At 39.8% G+C, this 24,778-nt stretch overlaps 1 protein-coding gene across 2 annotated transcripts in view; it reads right to left on the reverse strand.

Annotated features, from left to right (window-relative positions):
* The window catches only part of GLDC (glycine decarboxylase), a 99,164-nt gene that overhangs the window by 60,251 nt on the left and 14,135 nt on the right, over positions 1-24,778 (reverse strand). For both annotated transcript variants that reach the window (XM_064578948.1, XM_045882399.3), the window contains exons 3-7: positions 17,901-18,036; positions 9,173-9,337; positions 2,706-2,783; positions 1,549-1,696; positions 846-1,042 (exon numbers count right to left, since the gene is read on the reverse strand). In XM_064578948.1, the coding sequence (XP_064435018.1) occupies positions 846-1,042; positions 1,549-1,696; positions 2,706-2,783; positions 9,173-9,337; positions 17,901-18,036 (724 nt within the window). The remainder of the gene's footprint in view (positions 1-845; positions 1,043-1,548; positions 1,697-2,705; positions 2,784-9,172; positions 9,338-17,900; positions 18,037-24,778) is intronic.

The following is a 24,778-nucleotide window of genomic DNA, read 5'->3' on the forward strand; positions in this document are numbered from 1 at the left end:
AGAAAGGGGCACCTGGGTATATCAGTCGGTTAAGGATCTGCCTTTGACTCAGGTCATGCATGGGATGGAGCCCCACATTAGGCTCCCTGCTGAGCAGGGAGCCTGCCTCTCCCCAACTTGTGCTCTCTCTCTGACAAATAAATAAATAAAATCTTTTTTAAAAAATCAGCAGACAATAATTAATATATTAAATTCTTTTTAATTAGAAAACTTTCTGCCTCATCTTACCTGGTGAAGATACATCACTGAAAGAAACAAATGTAAGAATACTTGAAGAAACTTATTTTTACACTAAAAAGCGAGGTGCCTCTTGCTATTATGTGATAAGTTGCATTTCAAAGATTCAAATTATTCACTAATATAGACTATTCACTTGGGCTAGTAAGTCTAACTTCTTTGTAAGGTCTAAAAGGGCATGCTAAATTTCCCCAGTAATAATCATGACATTCATCTAAATTCTTAATCTGAGGAGGTGTATCAATGAGAAGCACTTGAGAAAGTACATTTAGAAATTACTAGAACAAACAAGTAGCAGGCCTCTAGGAAATAATGTGGATTACAATGTGTACATGGTAATCTCTCACTGTGCTTGTCTTTTACCTGTGTGGCATGACAATGCATTTGAGAATGAAAGTGGTGAGATATAAAACCACCTAAAATGTCCAGTCTTTCAATGCTTTTGTCAACCTAATTAAATTCACTTATGTGACTTGAATACAAGTATGTTGTAAATTATTGTGCATGGCCCAGTTAAATTCAGAGAGAAATCAACAACTTTTGTAATCAGAAGAAGAAACAGGGAAAATAATAACACAATCAAAGGGGAGAAACATGAGCTTCATTACCTTGTTACCCCCACCATTCTCCCGGGCATCATCCTCACCAAGCTTTCTCTAACAGCAAAAAAGGCTGCATGTGGTCCGCCATAGCCCAGTGGCACTCCAAATCGCTGTGAGCTGCCTAGGGCAATGTCTACCCCAAATTCTCCAGGAGGCCTCAAGATACACAGAGCTAAAAGGTCGGTAGCACAGCAGGCCAGGCTCTAGAAAGGACACAAGAGAGAAAGTGGTGGTAGTTGTCACCTTCACCCAGGGAGCAGTGAGAGAATAGCAAATTACCTGCAATATAAGCAGACAGACAGGGTTGTTTCATACCCTGTGAATTCCATTTACTCACTGATTCATTCAAAAATATTTACTGAGGGGCACCTGGGTGGCTCAGGTCATGATCTCAGGGCCCTGGGATCGAGCCCCACATCAAGCTCCCCACTCAGCAGGGGGCCTATTTAATCCCTCTCTTTCTGCCCCTCCCCCTGCTCAGGCTCTTTCTCTCTCTCTCAAATAAATTAAAATCTTTTTTTAAAAAATTACTGAGTGCTTACTATGCGCCAGAAATTAATGAACAAAATAAACTCAAGAAAAGGAGGCAGGAAGGAGAGTGCTTTACCATTCTAGGTGATACAGTTATGGAAACTAAGATGCATCAAAAAATCGTAATTCAAAGTTGGGACATACCTCCATGGACCCCCACAAGGAGAGATTTGCCTACCCCAGTCTGATGGGCCCTCTCCACAAGCTCTGTGAAGTCTTCCACCTTCCCCTCGGTGTCTGGGTACTGGAAGAGCACTCCACTAACATTGTTTCCACTGAAGTCCATTTTATGGGGTAATTTCAGCTCAATGAGAACGCCATTGTATCTGGAAAGACAGAAGACAAAGAGCAATCATGCTTTTGGTTTTCAAGAGAAAATAAAACCCCTTACAATTTATTTTCAGTGATAGCGTGCCCATATTCAGTGTCCTTCCTCATTGCCCCCCACCCCCACCTCATCCTGATACACACACACACCCATCTCACACCTGACCTTTCATTGGTAACAGAACGTCACACCATCTTGAGTGCTTCCAACAGCTTGGCTTCTGTTTCTCTCTTCCACGCTTATCACACCCATTCCCCCCTTTCTTGCCAGAACCTGCTCCTGAGAGGGTCAGGAACATGGCTTCCTAGGACTAAAGAACCAATTCCTACAACTACAGAGCAGTCACCACTTTCACCTGAGATCAGTTTTAGGTGAATGGAAAACCATCAATAAGACAAAGAGAAAGACCTTTCTTAACCACCCAGTTCCAATTCTATGTGAGAATACCCCTTCTGAAGGGATGGTGGTATGGGGTTGGGGAATATTGCCCCGTTCTTACAAGAAGAGAGCAAACAGACACACTGGCAGGTGATAGCTGTGCTGTTTTTATCTGATTACAGCACTAAACAAATACAGTACGCTTGCTTTCGTCTATATCATACCACACCTAGGCTTTATATGGATCCTTTATAAACTATGTTTGCAGTTGCACACACTAAACTCTAACAACTGTGTGAGAATTCCATTTTTCCCTCTACTTCTCAAGCCTTCCAAAACATTGCTGAAATTATTTTAATATTTTTAATTAAAACAAACAAACAAACAAACAACATGGTTACTCAATATAAAGCAAAGGCAACTAAGGCCACTTCTGTATTCTCTCAATTCTGACACATTTTACTTACTAGGCAAGATCTCAGGAAGAAAGTGGGAAGGAAAGCGAAACTGAACAACCTCAATTTAAACCAGATTCACCTCCAACCAGTTTGGAAGTAAGAGAGAGAAGCAACGGTGATGAGCATGATATATATTATCCCTGAGTTCAAAATATGAATGAAATTAATTACTTGGCTCGAGTCTGGACGACAGCTATTGTCTGTGGGTGGCAACGCGGGTCAACAAAAAATCTCTTCCTCTTGTTGTGCCTGTTGAAAAGGAAAATCACATTCAAACATGAACATTAAAGAAATCAAAGTATCTTCTAAGAATGCAAAGCAAAGGTGGTACTTAGGGAAACTCTGAGCACAATGTAAAAAATGAGTCCTTAATTCTACTGAGCAGAATTCTACTGAAATCCAATTTCCGTTCTTGAAAAGAAAACCATAGGCCCAAAATGGAGTCACTTGTGCTAGGTTCATGTCACCAAACTGGGGCTTCATACATACCTGATTATAGTTTCAACCTTCCCCAGTAATATAATCTTAACTGGTCAGTCTAGAATTTCCTGGTAAGCACCAATGAGGTAATTCACCTAATAAGACTCTTTTTGTCCCCCAAAGGAAAGTGACCTTGCTCTAAATAATCCCTTTTTTGTTTGTTTATGACTTCCTTGACACCCCCTTTAAAAACCTTTCCCTTTCAGAGGCTGCCTTCGGTTCAGGTCATGATCCCAGAGTCCTGGGATCAAGCCCCACAGCTGGGCTCTCTGCTCAGTGGGGAGTCTACTTCTCCTTCTCCCTCTGTCCCTCACCTTGCTCATGCTCTCTCCCTCTGTCTCTCAAATAAAGAAAATCTTAAAAAAATAAAAAATAGGGTGCCTGGGTGGCTCAGTTGGTTAAGCAACGGCCTTCGGCTCAGGTCATGATCCTGGAGTCCTGGGATCGAGTCCCACATTGGGCTCCCTGCTCAGTGGGGAGTCTTCTTCTCCCTCTGACCCTCCCCCCCTCATGCTCTCTCTCTCTCTCATTCTCTCTCTCTCTCAAATAAATAAAATCCTTAAAAAAATAAAAAATAAAATAAAATAAAAACCTTTCCCTTTCACATTGGACAGCAACATGTAAAAGAATGAAACTGGACCACTTTCTTATACCATACACAAAAATAAGTTCGGAATGGATGACAGGCCTAAATATGAGACATGAAACCACAAAAATCCTAGAGAAGAACACAGGCAGTAACCTCTTTGACATTGGCCAAAGCAACTTCTTACTAGATATGTCAACTGAGGCAAGGGAAACAAAAGCAAAAATGAACTACTGGAACTTCATCAAGATAAAAAGCCTCTGCACAGCTAAGGAAACAATCAACAAAACTAAAAGGCAATCTACTGAATGGGAGAAGACATTTGCAAATGCTCTGATAAAGGGTTAGCATCCAAAATATATAAAGAACTTATAAAACTCAACACCCCAAAAGCAAATATTCCAGTTAAAAAATGGGCAGAAGACATGAATAGACATTTTTCCAAAGAAGACATCCAGGTGGCCAACAGACACATGAAAAGATGCTCAACATCACTCATCATCAGAGAAATACAAATCAAAACTGTAAAAAGATATTATCTCACACCTGTCAGAATGGCTAAAATCAACAACACAGGAAACAACAGGTCTTGGCAAGCATGTGGAGAAAGAGGAACGCTCTTGCACTGTTGGTGGGAATGCGAACTGGTGCAGACATTCTGGAAAACAGCATGGAGGTTCTTCAAAAATTTAAAAATAGAACTAACCTATAATCCAGCAATTGCATTACTAGGTATTTACCCAAAGGATACAAAAATACTGGTTCAAAGGGTACACGCACCCCAATGTTTACAGCAGCATTATCAACAATAGCCAATTGTTGGAAAACAATTGGAAACAGCTCAATTGTCCATTGCCTGATGAATGGATAAAGAAGATGTGATCTGTATACACACACACACACACACACACACACACACACACACACACTGGAATATTACTCAGCCATAAAAAAGAATGAAATCTTGGGACGCCTGGGTGGTTCAGCCGGTTAAGCGTCTGCCTTCAGCTCAGGTCATGATCCCAGGGTCCTGGGATCGAGTCCCACATGGGGCTCCTTGCTCAGTGAGGAGCCTGCTTCTCCCTCTCCCTCTGTCTGCTGATCCCGACTGTGCTCTCTCTCTCTCTCTCTCTCTCTGATAAATAAAATCTTTAAAAAATTAAATTAAATTAAATTTAAAAAAAAAGAATGAAATCTTGCCATTTGCAATGATGTGACTAAAGCTAGGGAGTATTATGCTAAGCCAAATAAGTCACTCAGCAAAAGACAAATACCATATGATTTCACTCATATGTGGAATTTAAGAAACAAAACAGATGAACGTAGGAGAAAAAAAAAAAGGGAAGTAAACCAAGAAACAGACTCCAAACCACAGAGAACAAACTGAGGGTTGCTGGAGGAGCGGTGGGTGGAGAATGGGCTAAATAGATGATGGGTATTAAGGAGGGCACTTGTGATGAGCACTGGGTATTGTATGTAAGTGATGAATTACTAAATTTCACACCTGAAACTAATATTACATTGTATCTTAACTAACTGGAATTTAAATAGAAACTTGAAAAAAATAAAATTAAATCAGATGTTAAAAAAAAATCCTTTCCCTTTCTGTAGCCCTTTGTCGCTCCTTTATTTGCTAGAGGGGATGCTGTCCGATTCATGAATCATTGAATAAAGCCAATTAGATCTTCAAATTTACTCAGCTGAATTTGGGTGTTTTTTTTAAAAAAAAAAAAAACACCATTCCAACCCCATTTAGCAAAATCAATCTTAAACCGGCTTAAATTTATTTTAAATATGCTAAGTTAAAAGAAATAAAAACAGGATAGTGATGGGGTACAAGTAGAATTAAAAACTAACTCTTGAAATAAAAAACATCTGAGAATTTTACTGCCAAAGAAGCTTATCTAAGCCAAATGTCCTCATTCGACAGAGGATGAAAAGGACTCAGAGAAGTGACATGGGCAGGACCACACAGCTACTGAAGGACCTAAATGCTGGGAGTTTTCTAAAAGTTCCTGATTTCAGGAAACGAAACTGATGGAGATTGTTAAAAAGAAAACCATAGGCCCAAAATGGTGTTTCTTGGGCCGTGCCCAGTCACCAAACCAGGGCTTAATACCTAAGCTAATTGCGGTTTCAACCTCCTCCAGAAATGTAGTCTTAACCTGTGAGTCAGGAATTTTCCGATAAGCACAAAGGAGGTGATCTGTCACATGAGCTTTCTCCATCCACCAAAGGCTAGAAGAGGTCATCTGTATAATAAGACCCCCTGTCATTCCCCCTAAGGGAAGGTGATCTTGCCTGAAACAAATCTTTCTTTTCTTTTGCTTATCACATTCTTGCCCCACCTTCCTTCCTATAAAAAAACCTTTCATTTTGTACAACTCCTCAGGGAGACTTTCTACCTGCTAGATAGAATGCTGCCCAATTTATGAATCATTTAATAATAAAGCCAATTAGATCTTCAAATATGCTTGGTTGAATTTTGTTTTTTAACAGGATACATAACAGTGCATGTATCATGAGCACATCTGGGTAAAAAGGGTGGGGAACACATGTACATTGTGCTATGCATTTAATTTCCCAGAAAGATACACAATTAACAACAGCTTTCTCAATGGAACAGGACTGAGAAACAGTATGTTCACTTCATTATGTTTTCTACTGTTTGCATATTTTTCCCACTCTGAACAGGTATTTTTATAATAAACATAAATTTAATAGAGGATTAGGTAGAGTTGTATAGATAAAAAAAGCTATTAATTATCCAAAGCACAATGCTCTTCACAGTGTGAATCTAAATAAATTGGGAGAAAAGAGCCATCTGAGCCTAAACGACCTAAGATGGAAACAAAAACACTGCTATTTTAATTTTTATTATTATTTTATTTATCTTTCCAAAGATAAAAACCACAAGGCTGCTTTTCAAATTAAATGCAGGCCTGAAGATATGAGAATTAAGAGAGAGGAAGTAGATTTAGCATTTGCAGAGCAAATCAAGCATTTGCAGAGCTATAGCTCATTAACTCAAATCAGTTCAGGACCAAATCCCCGAACCATCAACCAGAAAGGCCTCAGCTTCTCCAAGTGTGAAATGGAAGCTCTTAAGAAAGAGAGGCAGAGGGAGATGAGAAAGCAGCAAGAAGGTGGATAAGGATGAGATAAGATGAAAATGTGAAAAGCTGAGAATAGAGAAGCATTCCTTTCTGGCTGTCTACCCAGGATCAGGAGGAAGAGCCTAAGCCCACCTCTAAGGCTGCTTGGGAAGCAGAATAACCTGTGGCTGGAAATTTAGAGGTTTTCATACCTGCTAAGGAGGTTTGGGGTTCACTACGGCAATGTTGTGATTTATAAGAAATATATATTTGGTCATGACCAAATTTTTAATATATCAATATCAAAATATTTCATATTTTCATTTATATTTAGTCTTCCTCCACAGTTCTTGGCTCGTAGCTCCCCAAACTTCCTAACTGTGGAGAATGTAAAGATGTCTTTTTTTATGTTAATTAGGTGACTTTTGGAGAATGTCCATGAATGCGGTTTGGTTGCCAGAGGAGCCAACCCTGTGATTAGAGGGCTGGAACTTTTAGTCCCACCTCCCAACCTCAGAAGGAAGAGGGGTTGGAGGTCAAACCAACAGCCAATGGGCGCCTGGGTGGCTCAGTCGTTAAGCGTCTGCCTTTGGCTCAGGTCATGATCCCAGGGTCCTGGGATCGAGCCCCGCATCGGGCTCCCTGCTCCACGGGAAGCCTGCTTCTCCCTCTCCCTCTCCCCCTGCTTGTGTTCCTTCTCTCGCTATCTCTTTCTGTCAATAAATAAATATTTAAAAAAAAAAAACCAACAGCCAATTGCCAATGATTTAATCAATTTTGCCTATGTAATGAAGCCTCCATAAAAAACCATAATGGACGGCATTTGGAGAACTTCGGGTCGATGAATGGGTGGAGATTGGAGGCGAATGGTGTAGCTAAGAGAGCATGGATGCTCCACGCCTTTCCCACATACCTTGCCTTATGTATCACTCCCATTTGGCTATTCTTGTTTTTTCCTTTAATAATAAACCAGTGATCTAGTAAGTAATGTTTCTGAGTTCTGTGAGTTGCTCTAGCAAATTAAATGAACTTGAGGAGGGTGTCCTGGAAACATCTGGTTTATAGCCAGGCATGCAGAAGCAAAGGAAATAACGTGGGCTCGCCACTGACATATGAAGTGGGGTGTGGTGAAGTGAGTCAGGGGGGCAGGGCAGTCTCGTAAGACTGAACCCTCAACCCCTGGAATCTGATGCTATCTCCAGATAGATTGTGTCAGAATTGAGTTGAAGTCTTGGACATCCTGCTGCTGTTAAAGAATTATTTGTTGGTGTGGGGAAAACCTCGATGCACACATTGGACTTGGTACCAGAACCAATTTAACCATCCCTAAGTATCTGGAAGCCAAAAAAGAGAGTTACATGGGCATTCAGAGCCAGAGGCACAAAACCTCACAGACACACCGTGAATATGGGCGGATTTCCCAACCAGATGACATCTACATGTGAACCCTACTAGGAAGGTAAGCTCAAAAGTACTCACAAGGCCAAGAACAAAGGAAAATGGGGAACTGGAGAGCAATTGTTAACTATATACCATGACCCAGCAATTCTACTTCTAGAAATGCATCCTCAGGAAATCATCAGAACTTTTGACAAAATTGATTCTAAAGATGTAAAACAATAGCATCTGTAACAGGAAAAGATGGTATCAAGGTGAATGTATAACAATAGAGGTGAAGTTACATAAATTGGGGTACTTTCGTGCAAGTGAGTACTACCAGGTAGTCAATAAAAGCCATGTCCTAGAAAGCTGACTAAGGCAAATCTTCTCACAATATATTGTTAAATACAAGAAAACAAGGTCTAAAACATTTAAATACAACCTAAAACAATATGCTTCATGAAAGATGGCATTTGTGTATTACAGTACAGACTGCCAGTTCTTACCCAATATCCATTCTCCCCTTTACCAATAGTAATAGAACCCTAATACGTAGGGCACAGCAGTGTGCCCATCTAATAAAAACTGCATTTCCCCAGGTCATTTGTAGGTATGGGTGGTCAATGAAGCATAAAGTTGCTGAGTGCAAGTTGCCAAAAAACTCTTTCAAGAGGACTTAATTAGCTAGCAGCACCCTTGCCCCTGTCCTTCTTCATGGGTGCAGAGGTCATAGTTAAAGCCCCAGCAGTCATCTTGCGACCATGAGGACAAAGGCCTCACACTGAAGATGGCACAGAAAGAGAGGAACCTGATACTATCTCAGAGCTCCTGTAACATCCCTGAACTTAACACTATGGATGAGGAGAGCCAAATGTTTTTCTTATGTAATGTTAAATGGTAAACAACAGTGGCTTTAAAAGCCACTATTTTTTCAGATTTTTTTGTTCTCTCAGCTGACTGGTATAATGCTACTGTGTGCGCGCGCGCGTGTGTGCGTGTGCGTGTGAGAAGAGGTGAGTTACAGGGCACTGAAGGGCTAGTCCCGCCCGCACAGCGGGAGATACTGGAGGATGTCCCTCGCCCTGTGGGCCTCTCACCTGTGGCACAGCTGCATCGCCTCTGCGGCCGCTGTGGCCTCATCCAGCAGGGACGCGTTGGCCATGTCCATGCCTGTGATGTCGCACACCATGGTCTGGTAGTTTAGTAAACTCTCCAGTCTCCCCTGAGACACTTCTGGCTGGTATGGAGTATACTGGGTGATCCTATGAAAGACACAAAAGGCCATGTCCAAACTGTGACTCCACTATTCAGAAAAGTGTACAAAATGTCTTCACTTTGGAATTCAGTAATTGAAATTTAAGTTTTTGTGTTCTTTGAGAACTGTGGATCAGTCAGCTTCCCTTGAGAATTATATATCAGTAAGGAAGCTCAGACTTAAATCACAGTAACAATATTATCTTTTGTTTGGGCATATTCAGTACTTATGTTTCTTTCTATCTCTTTAAGGTACTTCTTAATCTTACATTTCTATTTTAATAACCTTATCATATGTGTTTTATTGTAAGCTGGTTCTTAAAATCCACTTGAGCTTACCTATGGTAATATAAACAGAAATTTTACTTCCTGTTATCTTTCTGCTAGCTAAAAACCTATCTCAATCACAGTCCACAACAGGAAAGCATCTAAGAATCTACTATCTAATACTCAAACTGTTGTTTTATGGGGATCTTTGTTTAATACTAAGCAGGAGGAATTCTATGTACTCCTAGGAAATTAACAGAGGTCTATTTAAGAATCTTGACTATTCAGGGGCACCTGGGTGGCTCAGTCGGTTAAGAGTCAGCCTTCAGCTCAGGTATGATCCCAGGGTCCTGGGATTGAGCCCCGCATCGGGCTCCCCACTCGGGGGGAAGCCTGCTTCTCCCTCTCCCTCTGCCTGATGCTCCCCATTTGTGTGCTCTCTGTCAAATGAATAAATAAAATCTTAAAAAAAAAAGAATCCTGACTATTCAGTTATTAAGAGTCTGCAAAAGTTAACTCAAAATTCAAGGATATAAATGGTTAGAAGGCAGTATAGACATGAGTTTTAATATTATATCCTCTAGTTATTAGCCACAAATATTTCTTTAGGTATTTGAGTTAACACAGTTAGTGCCTTCATACTTTTTTTTCATTCCTTCATTCACTCATCCTACAAATATTACTGCATGCCTGTAAGTGACAAGAACTAGGATAGGTTCTGCTGACGATACATCATAAGCAAATGGATAACAGTCCCTGATCTCAAGAGTATACTGTAATGGGGAAAAAGAGACAATAAATAAATGAAATCATTTCAGAGTGATAAATATTTTAAAGAAAATAAAATCAGGTGGTATAATAGAGGACTTGTGACACAGCTGCTATCTTTTCACCAAGAATCCATTCACTCTACCAAAATGGGTCAGACTGGGGTCCATGCTCCCACACGTGATTGACATGGTTTCATAATTCTATTGTTTTTGTTCTTCTAAGCCAGAAAAGTATTAGGAAAAAATTTAGGCTTTTTTTTTCAAGCCTTATCCCTTTCTGTCTTGCTCTGGTAATCATGTGCAGGATATTTCTATCCTTTCTCTTTCCTTTTTGAAGGCTTTGAAATTAATACTTCATATATTTGAGGGGGAGTGGGTGGGGAAACTTGCCTTACCAAGCAGTAAAATGTCAAGACTTTGAAATAGTCTTCCCGAAACTTTTATTGGCATAGTTGTGTGTGTGTACAGCAGAGTACATTTTTGCTTCAGTTAACTCCTTGAACAGCCTGGCTTAGCAACTGTAAATCAGTTTGCCAAATTCTAAGTGGGTGGTGAACTGGAATGAATGAGGCACACAATACATGTTGTAGGCAAAGTAGAAAAGGAATCCGAGTAGAATTGGGGTCATACAAAAGGCAAAGACAAGGAGTAATTGTGACCTCACATCAGATAAGACTTTCACACACAGCATAGCCTGACACCACAAAGACATGCTTAGATTGCCTGGCTAACATGAAGCTTTCATTTTACTCAGAGTCATTATTTTACATATAGACAGACACACAAACTTGCTCATGCACACACCCGAGCATACACATATTAGCTAGTCCATCCAATAAATGGGAAAGATTCAGTATACCCATAGACACAGAAAATACAATAGGAATAGAGAGAGCAATATTCCAGAGAATTCATCACAGCCTGGAATATTGAAAAATTAGTAACAACAATAGAAGAGCAACAAAACTAAGTGTCCATCGAAAAGAAAACAATTAAATAGACACTATGCATACATAATACTACACATTTATTGAAAATGATGTATAAAAGAATAATTTCTGACATGGAGATGCTCCTGATATATATTTAAAATGTACAGTGCCAAATACCATGATCCCATTTTTGTAAATTTGTAAAAACAAATGAACCAAAGTGTAAACAGTGTTTTTTCTCTGGGTGGTAAGATTAAAAGTAATTTTTACTTTCTTTTTATTGTATTCTGAATGTAAAAGACCTCAGCTACCATTTATTAACCATTTTCTGCGTCAGGAACTTATTTACAACCTTTTTCTGATTATCTTACACCTGTTTATTGTAAAAAGTTAGAAAACTCAGGTAGCTGTGGAGACAATAAAATCACCTATTATCCCAAAACTCCAAGATAACAACAGTTACCATTTACATGCTTTCTTTTCAATGTTTTTTTTTTTTCTTTTGTGAAAGACACACTCAACTATCCTGCCCATCTTTCTGTTGTGCTGTCTGCCACTTGCTGATTTGTGACTTTTCTTTAAGATCCTTTTTTTCTCCAACTTTATTGAGATAATCAACAAAACAATATATATTTAAAGTGTACAAGGGCACCTGGGTGGCTCGTCAGTAGAGCATCCGACTTAATTTTAGGGTAGTGTGTTCAATTGGGTGTGGAGTCTACTTAATAAAATAAGATAAATAAAATAAAATAAATGATATGATTTGATATACATATTTTGTTAGATGATTACCACAATAGGTAATTAATTTACTCTTTTCTATATCATAATCATATTTATATTTAAAATAAGATTATACTCTATGTAAAGTCTTCTGCCCTGATTTTATTTCTTAACATTATGCCATGGACAATTTCTAATAACTTTAATACTGTTCCACAACATAATTTTAATTGTTATGTGGCATTAAATCATCTTATTTACCATAATTTATTTAAGTCCCCTCAAATTAAATATTACTTTTGGTTTTAAATATCAGAACTAGTGTAACAGTGAACAGCCTTCTCTTTGTCTTATTTCCTTCAGATAAATTCCTGGAAGTGGAATTCTGAATTGTATATGATAATTAATTTTAAGGTTCTCAGATATTGCCATGTTCCTCTCCAGAAATATCATACCCTATACGTAACTCTCTTAAGTAGTATAGTGATTCACAGATTTCCCTGCATTATCATGATACTAGTACTAAGAAGCCCTGGGTTTCAACCTTAATTCTTTAATGTACTACCTGTGAATTGGGACAAGTAACTAAATCTCTCTCTTCCAATTTCTCCTGGTGATCAATGAAGATAACATCACCTATATCATAGGTTCTTAGCACTCAAAGGAGGTTAATATATACAAAGCATGTGGAACGGTAAAATCCTGCCCAAATATTCGTTGTCTTAAAAAGGTTTTTTTCCCCCTCTGTTTTGATCTTTAAGAGGATTCACTCGTAGTTCTGTTCAGATATTATTAGATATTTGTATTTGGAAAGGGTTTTTTTCTGAAAATTTATCACATCTCATGTCAGCTTCACACTGCCTATTCTTCCTCCAACTAGATCCCCAAACAAACTAGTTTCTCTTCCTAAAAATTCTTATTCCTTCAATGCTGTGCCAATTCTCAAAGTAGAAACTGCAGGTCTTTTGAGCCCAAATCATGATCAATTCCCATTAGTCTTCCTTCCAATGTCCCATATCCACCCCTTCATCTTTGTTGCCTTACTGCCCTAATGCTGTGCTTAAAATAGGAACTTACTGAATATCTGTGGTGCAGAAGTGTGTAGTATTTGACTTCCCTGCTTAAATGGAGATGGCTCCCCATTACCTACAGGAAAAAACCCAAACCTCCCAAGCACAGTCCTCCATACCTGAGACTGCACTGTTCCTTTGATAACAGACTTTGAGATTTAATACTCCCTTCCCTCACCAACCTTTCTCACCTTACTCAACACTTTCATAAGCCCAAAGTTAGTCTGATGCTGATTAGCCTTTCTAAAGGTAGAGAGTTTTGTAATTGTTTTCTTGCAAAAATAAACATATGATCCCACTTCTTTTACTTATAGTCTACCCATTTTCTACACCACTAAAATATCAGGTATTAAAGGTCTTAACAAGCCTCTATTAAAAAACTCCAGCCAGTGAGTCTGAAGCCCAAGGACACTAACAAACCCTCATTTCAGGAGAAAAATGCTAACAGAGGGCCTGCTGTCATGTATGCAAAGGTTTAGTTGACTCAATTAGGCAAAATGTGGTGATTAAGAAAGTGTTTCTGTGATCTACATTTTCTGTATTTCTTTTTTTAAAAAAAGATTTTATTTTTAAATAATCTCTACATCCAACATGGGGCTCAAAATCTCAGTGCCAAGACCAAGAGTCACATGCTCTACCAACTAAGCCAGCCAGGCACCCCTACATTTTCTATATTTCAACTATTTAACTCATTTCTATTTATAGATATATTTTAATATATTTTTAAAGCATCTGTACATCCAAGAAGGCATTTTGTCAGGCTCAAACAGGATGCTTGATATCTTCAACATGGCATTAACATTTATCCCAAAATAATCAGTATTTTCTATGACTTTTGGGCTGTGACTTTCTTGTGAGATTGAGAAAGAATGAGGTATTGCAGTAGGACAAACATTCATAAGATTCTCTCATTTTAATCCCAGTGCCAAAGTTACACAAAACAGAAATAGCCACAAAGAAAATGTTAAGTCCTTTTATATTAAATACTGATGCTATCAGCAGTCAAAGTTTTGTTAACAGTGGGCCCCATAAAATAAAATTCTGGACCTGATGCAAGTTTTCTTGTAAGAGCCCAAATGTTTGTATTCTTTTGAAGCTATGTTGTCCATTTATTTTCACCTCACGTCACCGGAATTTGTTGGTGCCATCTCTATGGAAACCATTCAGAACAGAAGGGTGATACTGTGAAATCTCCTCACCCTCATGTGCACAGTCCTCCCTATCAGTGCTGGTGAGGTACAGTATTACCCTCTGGTTCAAATCAACTTTCAGTGAATGGAAAGGAGCAATATTTAAAATGCTCCCAAAAACCAGGACTGAAAAGCAAAAACAACATTGTCTTCCTCTCAAAATGCTGGCAGCTCCTAAAGTAAATTAACACATCCACTCACAGCCAGGAAGCAATACGGTGAATATTCTCTATGGCCACCAAGAGTGAAGGCCACAGGCCAATATTCCGACAGCTAAAATGCTGCAGCTCATTCATGTACTTTTGAGGCTTATTTTGTAAGGAGAAAGGCCATTCCCTTTTGAAATCAAACTTGGAGTTCAACCATGCAAACTTTTATCAGTACCACAGTGGGAAAGAAGCCTCAGCAATGCAAATATATTCGCACACACACCCAAAGCAAAAAAACTAGTTCTTTGATGGTTCTTTCCTTTCTCTTACTGATGAAGAAATGAAGCATACTGAAACTAAAAGCTCTGGCCAGGGATGGCAAGGCAGGAGTGATCAGGCCAACAGATCTGGCTCCTGTAATGATGGGACATGAGCAACTTCATCCAGGACAAGGCACTCTGGTCAACCAGGACTGTTTTGCTTCCCATCCATCCAGGCTGACCACCGCCCTACCTTAGACAAATGCTTTGTGCGTCAGAACTACAGGTCTGGACTTGAGGCAGCAGATGACGACGGTCTGAACTGATGGCCAAACACATCAACTCCTCACAGACTCAAATGCACAGAAACCAGTTATGCTTGTGGGTGGTATGATGGTAAGTGAATATAAGTTCACATGTCATAGTCGCCACAGTGGGTTTATTCCTGTACTAAGAACACTTTGTGCAAAGTTTGAGATTAAATAGGGTATCAGGTTTACTTTTCAAAATGCCAAAACTGAGGGCGCCTGGGTGGCTCAGTCGGTTAAGCGTCTGCCTTCGGCTCAGGTCATGATCTCAGGGTCCTGGGATCGAGCCCCACGTCAGGCTCCTTGCTCAGCGGGGAGTCTGCTTCTCCCTCTGCTCCTCCCCTCCCTCTTGTACTCTCTCTCTCTCAAATAAATAAAATCTTTTTAAAAAATGCCAAAACTGTCAAAAAGTTCATATTCCTAGATGAGTCTGCATATTAGTGTGTGTGTGTGTGTGTGTGTGTGTATTAGAGATGGCTTGATGTTTTAAGGAGAGAATGAGGGAGCAGGGAGGGCATAAGCAGGAGCTCAGTGGAATCAGGGAAATGAAAAATTACAAAAATCAGGAAGGAGTGTAAAATTCATCTGGGTTTAGGGGCGCCTGGGTGGCTCAGTTGGTTAAGCGACTGCCTTCGGCTCAGGTCATGATCCTGGAGTCCCGGGATCGAGTCCCGCATCAGGCTCTCTGCTCGGCAGGGAGTCTGCTTCTCCCTCTGATGCTCCTCCCTCTCATGCTCTCTGTCTCTCATTCTCTCTCTCAAATAAATAAATAAAATCTTAAAAAAAAAAACCAATTAATTAAAAAAAAAATTCATCTGGGTTTGCTAACTGGTGCTCATAGAAGTTAGGCTCCCACCCTGCACAGAGGCTGAGAGGGCCCTATCTTTAGGTGTTGACTACAACAAAACAGTAAAATTTTTTGGCAGCTTTGAGTTTTTTGCACAGGTACTTTCCTATTTTCTGTTTTTAAGGTAAAAAAATGGACTAATGGATGTCTCAATAGTCTGTCTTATGATGGTAGGTGGAGAGCCTCTTATATAAGGCAATTATTTCTAAGAATTCTGATCACTGAGAACTCAAGTTAAATCTAACAAAATTTATTAAATAAAATATTTTACAAAAGATGCAAAGTGTTCAGCAATTTTTTAAGATTTATTGCAGTGGAGGATGTACTTGGGTATTTCAAAAGCTCATGTGGGGGCAATTTATGATTTCCCATAGAGAAGCCTACCTTCCCTTTACTATGTTGATTTTTTTATATATGCTAACCTGAAAGACAATCTTTACATCTTACTCTAAATACCTTTGAATTACAGAGGCAATTGCTTATTCTGTCCTCACATAATATTGGTTGTACTAGAAATTAAAGTTACTCCTTATATCAAGTGCTATGCATTGAAACTTGTTTTTTAAATGTTAACTTGCACTGCGGTGTCTGGGTGGTTCAGCTGGGTGAGCGTCCGACTCTAGATTTCGGGTCAAGGAATGATCTCAGGTCCTGGGATCAAGCCCATGTCGGGCTCTGTGCTCAGTGTGGAGTCTGCTTGCGGTTCTCTCTCCCTCTGCCCCTCCCCCATTCACACTTTCTATCTCTAAAATAAATAAAATCTTGAATAAATAAATAAATATTAAGTGGCACTGTGTATATTAATGTAAAACAATGTTAATTTACTCAACTTTCCAGCTTACACCGCCTGGGATATCCGTGTAAGATGCTAATTTTTACGAATTGTTATAGTTTCAGGTTATTTATAATACTTGATGTTTTGTAAAACTCAAATACTACTATACTGTATTTATGGACCAAATAAATGGACTCTGCATACTTGTCATACATGCTTGCATAGTTAAAATGGTTATTTCTTACACCAACTAACTGAAAGAAAAAAGTCATCTAGGAATTATTGCCTCCCCACTCCATTTCTATGCTAGAAATAAGTGCACACATTCCTTTTGAGACTAAGTTCTCAATTGAAATAAAGTTTCAATTTAAAGATGCTGGTGTATACAGTGATGCTGATCCAAAAACAAGGAAAAGAAAGGCCCAGGAATCCCCATCTTTCCTCCTCTACAGTCAGACAATATTTCCCAATGGCCAGAGAAGCAGATGGGCTGGTCTTTGGAGCCAGGACTTCTCCCTGACAAAAATATCCAAGGTGTTGAGATGTGAACCTCTGTTTTGTTCTTTCTGTCATACAGCCAACTACTGTACATATGAGATGTGGGATGAGAACAGATCACACACCTGAGGATGTGCGGCTCAGCCCTTTCTTTTGCTGCTTCTAGAAGAGCCTGTTCACAGAATACATATGTTCTCTTTCTCTACAAAGTGCTAAGTAATAAACCGGATATTTTAATCTCCATTTACCTGCTACTACATCTGCTTTTTCAATTGGTCATGTACAGAATATGGGGGGGGGTGGTGATAAAGGATACTCTTAAAATCCTGAGAAGATAATGGACTAAGATTCTGACTCACTGAGTAAGCTCAGACATAATCTTAAAAAAAAAAAAAGACATAGCCTTAAAATCCCAGTGTCTCCAAAGAATAAAGCCCTGAATCTGCCCACCTACAAGTTGACATCTTGCTCAATATGCTTACAAAGACAGAACAGACATTAAATTAGAGAGGACGAGATTACCAGCATCCACATTTTAGAGCTCTAAAATTTTTTATGGGAATAAAAGTGGAAAGAAACTCTATATTTCCTCTACATTTGAGTAAGGAAATTTCCCAAGCCAGAGAAAACCAAGTAGGTCCTTGGAGGTTAGAGACAACACAGGAGTGTAGATGTCAGTGTATAAGTTCTGACACTCCAAGGGGTAAGGAGGTGTGGGGAAACTGGGAGAATCATGCAAATCAAAACATAGTACTCTTGTTTTCAATCTAATAATACATTACCATCCTGCATTCTCCAGTAAATTCCGTAAAATCGTCTGTGGCACGAAGCAGTTATAATAGCCCATGCCCATATACGATCTCCAGATCTGGTTTTTGCTGGAAATGGCATGCAGAGTTGTAAGGATTTCATTTTCACCTGATTATAAGAAAGAGAGAAATATTACAGACAGAAAACATCTCAAAAGAGAGTTCCAATTATAGTTTAAGACCTTTGTTTTCTTTGACTATATATATGAAAACAGCTATATGAAAATATAAGAATCAATCCCCCAGCAATACTAAGTACTGTATGCAGAAAACTCAAAAATCCCGAAGCAACACTCAATTACCCTCCAGTTTGGTTCCTCGTAATTTTTTTTTGGCTTTGTTAGAATTGCCCAATTATAATACTTGCCTCATTCTGAGAGTCTTCTGTTCCCTTTACATTTCTGTGGTGTTTACACCAAATAATTCTGCTTTCTTGGTGTGCCTTGGTGGCTCAGTCAGTTTAAGTGTTGGACTCTTGCTCAGCACAGCTTCTGCTTGTCCCTTTCCCTCTACTCCTTCCCCGCCCCCCCTCAAATAAATAAATAAAATATTTTTTAAAATTCTGCTTTCTCTTATTAAAATATTGTTTTCCCTTTTAAATTGCCTTATACCAATATTGGTATAAGTCTTAATACATGACCTATATTTTTCTCTAAAACTCCTCTACTAACTCTGATGTTTTTTCCTTTGTGTCACTTAAAAGACTACTTACAAAAAGGCCTTCACCCAACAGTATAAAGTATCAGTTGTAATAAAAGATGCAGTTTTCTTTTTTTTTTTTAAAGATTTTATTTATTTGACAGAGAGAGATACAGCGAGAGAGGGAACACAAGCAGGGGTAGTGGGAGAGGGAGAAGCAGGCTTCCCGCAGAGCGGGGAGCCCGATGCGGGGCTCGACCCCAGGACCCTGGGATCATGACCTGAGCCGAAGGCAGACGCTTAACGACTGAGCCACCCAGGCGCCCCTAAAAGATGCAGTTTTAACCAGCATTCCCATTAGGATTCTTTGATAATTAAGAAGGAATAATAAAAGTTCTTGGATGCAGGTGACCAAATGACCTATTTGAGGTCATTCATATAATAACAACAAACTCTGACTTCTGAGCATTACTCTTGGCCAGGAATTGTACCAAATGCTTTTCATGCAGCTCAGGAATCTGAGGCATGCACAGATCACTTGCCTGAGGCTACATGGCTTCACATTGAATGGTTACAACCCAGTCTGTCTAATTCCAGATCCTACACTTTCCCCGCTGGGCCACTACAGGTATGGCACTTACACTGAAAGACAGTTTCTAGATCAAATGACCTTACATGGTTCTTTCTCTGCCCTTCTGCATAAAGATACATCATTCTGCTAAAAATTTAACTACTTGGTCAAATGTCTGGCTCCTTTACGATCTTCTCAGGGATTCAGTCACTTAAATCTTAGAATTGCCTGATTTTATTGTTACTATATCAGAGAAAAATCTATATACAGCAGTCTCTAAAATGGCAAACTAGCTAAGAGGATGCTTCACTTTGTTTTAATCCTACTGAACTCTATGTAAATACTACTCTCGTTAATCCTTCTTTATCCTCAAAGAAAACACTTTTACCCTCCATCCCACCTTCCCACTCCATATGCTTTCACAAGAAATAAGTTCACAAGAGATGTGTCATTTTGCCAGACTAGGTTAAGGAAAGATAAGACAGTTTTGTAAGTATCAGTTTCATGAGTAAATGTCATCCAACTGCCTTTTGACAGACAATCTTACCTTCTTCCATTGAAAGTTTAGGAAATGTAAGTGAAAGTTCAATAAACCAGTATCTGAGGAGATATGCAAGTGCGGCATCCTTAGGAGCAATCGTGCAAGAAACCCAATCACTTCCCAAAGCGTCCTTCTGAGAGGTTGATTGAGAACCCATTACCAGCTGGGATTGACTAGCAGTTTCTGGTAGGCACACAATTCAACAAGGCCAACTCCAATTAAGATCTTGTGCAAGACGGATCCCTGTTCCATATTATGTCATGAGGAAAAAAGGTCTAGCTCCCAAATGAGAATGGTCTGTGAAGGGCTTTATCTGTCAAATCAAGAGTTTAACCTTTGGGAATAATAGAGTAATGAATAATATGATCTTTCCTACATTATAGAAAGATAATTATTGATATGGTGGCTAGGTCAGAGGGGAGACCCTGGAAACAGGGAGATATGGTAAGAAGCTAGTACAGGAGGGAGATGGAAAAAGGAGTGTTGTGAATTGAACTGTGTCCTCTAAAAAGATATGTTGAAGTCCTAACCCCTGGTACCTGTGAACGTGATCTTATTCGGAAATAGGGTTTTAACGATGTAATCAAGTTAAGATGAACATATGCTATATTAGGGTCAGTCCTAATTCATGACTGCTGCCCTATAAGAAAAGGGAAATGTGGACACAGAGCCACACATATGAGGACAACACCATTTGAGGACAGAAGCACTATAGGATCAAGTTTTGCTTCTCAAGCTTGACTTTTTTGTATTTACCTTCTTTTGGGAACAAAGTGAGTTAAACAAATGAGCAGTCCTCTGTACACCAAGGACACACTAATGGACACTCTTGAATCATCAAGAGTAGGGTGGGTTCTTGGCTATGCTTCTGAAATGCTTCCCATTTACTCCAGAGCAAATCCCACAGCAGTGCACGTTCTTCTCTTCCTTCCAACCTGACAAAAACAGCTTCCTCCTGTAAACAGGCCCAATTCCAGTAACTGCCTTCCTTAATGTGAATGGCCATGAAACTAACCAGGGGGGGAAATGAGACAGAAAGAGAAAGGGACAGTGTGTCATTCTCCAAATGCTTGCCTACAGTCAGTCACTGTGCATTCTTGTGCACCCCCAGCCACAGAAGTCCTCATGTAGTCCTTCAGGAATTCAAGCAATAATTTCTTTTCTTACGGAATAAATGCCTGCTTTTGACCTTGTTTATTCCTCTGCCTCTGAGCATTGCATAATGCCCTGGTTCTAATGTACCAAGAACAGAGTTCAGTGACCTCGGCACCACTCTCTAAGAATCCACAGGTGGATCTCACGCTGTTCCTCTTCACAGAGTTCAGAATGAATGATTTCTCCTTACATAATTCCACATAAGAGACTTTCTAATAGCAGCTCCCTTGGCACCAGCACCTAAAATATCAAGCAGGACTTTGTACCAACCACTACAACAAATACGTACTTTCTAACAGGAATAAACCAATTTAGCTATTAAATAGTCAATGCACTCTAGGCCCAGGTTTTTGTTTTTTTCAAGATTTTATTTATTTGACAGAGAGAGCACAAGCAGAGGGAACACAAGCAGGGGGAGTGGGTGAGGGAGAAGCAGGCTTCCCGCTGAGCAGAGAGCCCGATGCGGGGCTCGATCCCAAGACCCTGGGATCATGACCTGAGCTGAAGGCAGCCGCTTAACCAACTGAGTCACCCAGGTGTTCCTAGGCCCAGGTTTTAATTTTCCATGTATGTGAATTTTAACAAGAATAGAAAAAATGTCATTAGAAAAGACAGGCAGGCTGTACTGAGTGCATACACACATTGTTCCCCACCCTTAAGCCTTATCCCTAACATATAACCCTATGGTTACTTTTTGTGTCAATTATATGAAAAAAATGTATCCATGCTTTGTTTTTGGTTTTTGGCAATCTTAAAATATTAGGCCTAAGTTTCCAGAGAAAGTATATATGATTCTGCCGTTTATATTAAAAAAGGAATAAATAGGGGCGCATGGGTGGCTCAGTTGGTTGGGCGACTGCCTTCGGCTCAGGTCATGATCCTGGAGTCCCGGGATCGAGTCCCGCGTCGGGCTCCCTGCTCGGCGGGGGGTCTGCTTCTCCCTCTGACCCTCCTCCCTCTCATGCTCTCTGTCTCTCGTTCCCTCTCTCACACATAAATAAAATCTTTAAAAAAAAAAAAGGAATAAATACATATGCATATGCTATATATTAACAGAATATCTATGGAATGATTCTCAAGAAACTGATAGGAGGAGACTGAAGGAGTCTTGCTTTCTCAAAACTGACATATCTTTCTGTTTTTTAATTTTGGACAATATGCCTGTTATTCAAAAATTAAAAATTCAATTAAAATGTTATGCACAGAACAAAATCCTCCTTGTGAAATATATGAGTGCAGACAGCTGTCAGTCCCCACAGTGGCCAAAAGTCCACAGAGAATTTTCCGGAAGTCAGAACAACAGCCACTCAAACCAGCGTCGGAGTCTCCCTCCCACTCCCTGCCCTTCGTGTACTTGGCAAGATACTCAGAAAAGGTCTCCAAGGAAATCATCAGGACTGAAAACCAACACAATCATATTTGAATTTGCCCAGAAAGGCCTTTTTCTGTCAGATGCTGAAGGGGAAAGCTGGGGCCAGAATGTTAGGACAGAGACTGCCTTAGCATATTTTTCTTGCCAACCTGCAGATCCTTGGCTTCAAAGCTACTCAGAAAACCATGGGGTGGGGTCAAGGGTCTCAATCAAGATAAACAGACCATGAATGACAGCACTTGTCAGGACATTTTCTGATTTTCTCAGTGGAACCTGGAATTTGCATACAAATTCCATTGTAATTTATAGCCTTTCTGTATCATCACCTAATCATTTGCAACACCCCTCTCCTCCCCCCATAACAGCCTGACTTAAACCCACTTACCTAGCCCATAAACCCTACTCCCTCTCATTTGTCAAATTTCCTCCCCCAACAAAGGACAGTTTCACAACCAAAGTCTGTGAATCACAGAATTTCTTCATTCCAGGAAGGTAAACCAATCTGTAAGCTCTGGGTAGTATAGAATAAGGACATGGAAACTCTTCAGATTGAAAACTCTTTGAGACTCAGAGGGGCACCTGCCCTATGTGACAAGATGTGGTTGGGACAGGACAATGCAGGCCTGACTGGGGTTATGATCCACCTGACCCTAATCCTGCCAGGTTCTTCCCCATCTTATTGCTCAGTTAATTAACATCCCATTGCACCCAGCCCCTCATTACCTCCAGGGGCACCTCCAAAGCCAAAAGGAGCTGAGGCATGTCCCTACAGCCCTTCTTGTTCACCCAAAAGAAATACAGGTTCAAGATCTTAATACTAGCTGTAAGAAAATGAGAACAACATCCCACAGTGGGGAAGTGGGGACAAGAGGTATGATGTCTGTTATTTTCCCCCTGGTCTTGGGTCACAGTACTTTCTACGGGAGGCCTCCTCTATCACCTCTCTTCATTTAATCTATGAACACTTTTTTTTTTTATTATGTTCAGTTAGCCACCATACAGTACATCATTAGTTTTTGATGTAGTGTTCCATGATTCATTAGTTGCGTATAACACCCAGTGCTCATCACAACACGTGCGTTTTTTAAAGAAATGTACAGAGAAACATTGCAATTCACGTTTATCTGGAATACCAGTTTACCTATATAATCAGGCCAAATGGTAAGTTTTAAATGAGAATCAGGGTGGAAGTCCTGGAGTATTTGTCAGCCAGCAGAGCAAAAACAAGAAGGGAAGGATATGTTCTAGGAGTCCAACTCAAACAATTTAACATGCTTGCAGGAAAGAGATAGTTTTTTATAGATGAAAGGAATAGGCATAGGGAGAAAGTTATAGTCTAACCCAGAATCTCACCCACTAAATTATAATCTCTTGGGGTGCCTTGGTGGCTTTAGTCATTGGGCGTCTGCCTTCGGTTTGGGGTCATGATCCCAGGGTCCTGGGATCGAGCCCCGCTTCGGGCTTCCTGCTCGGCAGGAAGCCTGCTTCTCCCTTTCCCACTCCCCCTGCTTGTGTTCCCTCTCTTGCTCTCTCTCTGTCAAATAAATAAATAAAATCTTTAAAAAAAAATAAATTATAATCTCTTTGTGAGGAGGGGCATAGCAAGTTGTTAGGCACATAGTAAATGCTCAGAAAATACAGGTGAATAAAGGTGTTGCAATGAAAACTCGCCTAAATATCTAGCTCAATATTCACAATAATCACCCATCACAGAATCTCATGATGACAAAGCAATGCACAAACTGTTCTCATGTTTAGTTCAAATGCATCCTTAAAAGTATGGGCTTCAGAGAAACATTTATAAATGGAAAACCCACAGCTATTAAGTTCTGTGAAATAACACAGTGCATTAATTAATACAATAATTTCAGAGTTTTAGAAATTTTATTTCCTCATTGTTTAATCAGTATGTTGATGATGTGGGCATTGAGAATCCTTACTAAAATTCTGTTTGCATTTTTATAAAAATACTTTTGGGGGAGGTGTTAAGCATCCACTACTTGGATGCTCACAATAGCTGTTTTGAACCTTACCCACTTTTCTCTAATGTTCAGTCTCATGTTTCCTGTCTCTCACTCACATCACCAGACAGGCAACCCCTCAACTCTTCTTACTTCTGAGTGTCCTTACATCCTCAGGTGGACTTTACTCCCTCTTATGCCTAAGAAAGGCCCAGAATATGCGAGTAGGGTCCACAACCCCCTGCCTGAAAATTTACCCTCCAGCTTCTTTAATTACTTCACTTCAGACAGCTCTGCCTCCTTTTACATGCTCTATTTCCCAGCATCCTGACTTCCACTTTTCTCCCCATATTCCATCCCTAGGACATCTCACTCCCATGAATTCATTTAGAAGACTCACTAAATCTGGAACTCCATCTCTCATCTCTCTCTCTTGAGCTCTAAACTCATTATTTCCAACTATTGTTTCAACATTTCCAAATGCATGTTCCATGAACACCTCAAACAATTCTGCTCAAACATTCATGATCTCTCCTTCCTCCAGAACCCTCTGCTTCTCCCTGTTTCTTGTTAATGACATTACTATCACCTCGAGACACTCAGCCTAGAAAT

This window comes from Mirounga angustirostris, unplaced genomic scaffold (assembly GCF_029215605.1).
Source record: "Mirounga angustirostris isolate CCGP_5_RB_7025 unplaced genomic scaffold, mMirAng1.0.hap1 SCAF_15, whole genome shotgun sequence".
NCBI lineage: Eukaryota > Metazoa > Chordata > Mammalia > Carnivora > Phocidae > Mirounga > Mirounga angustirostris.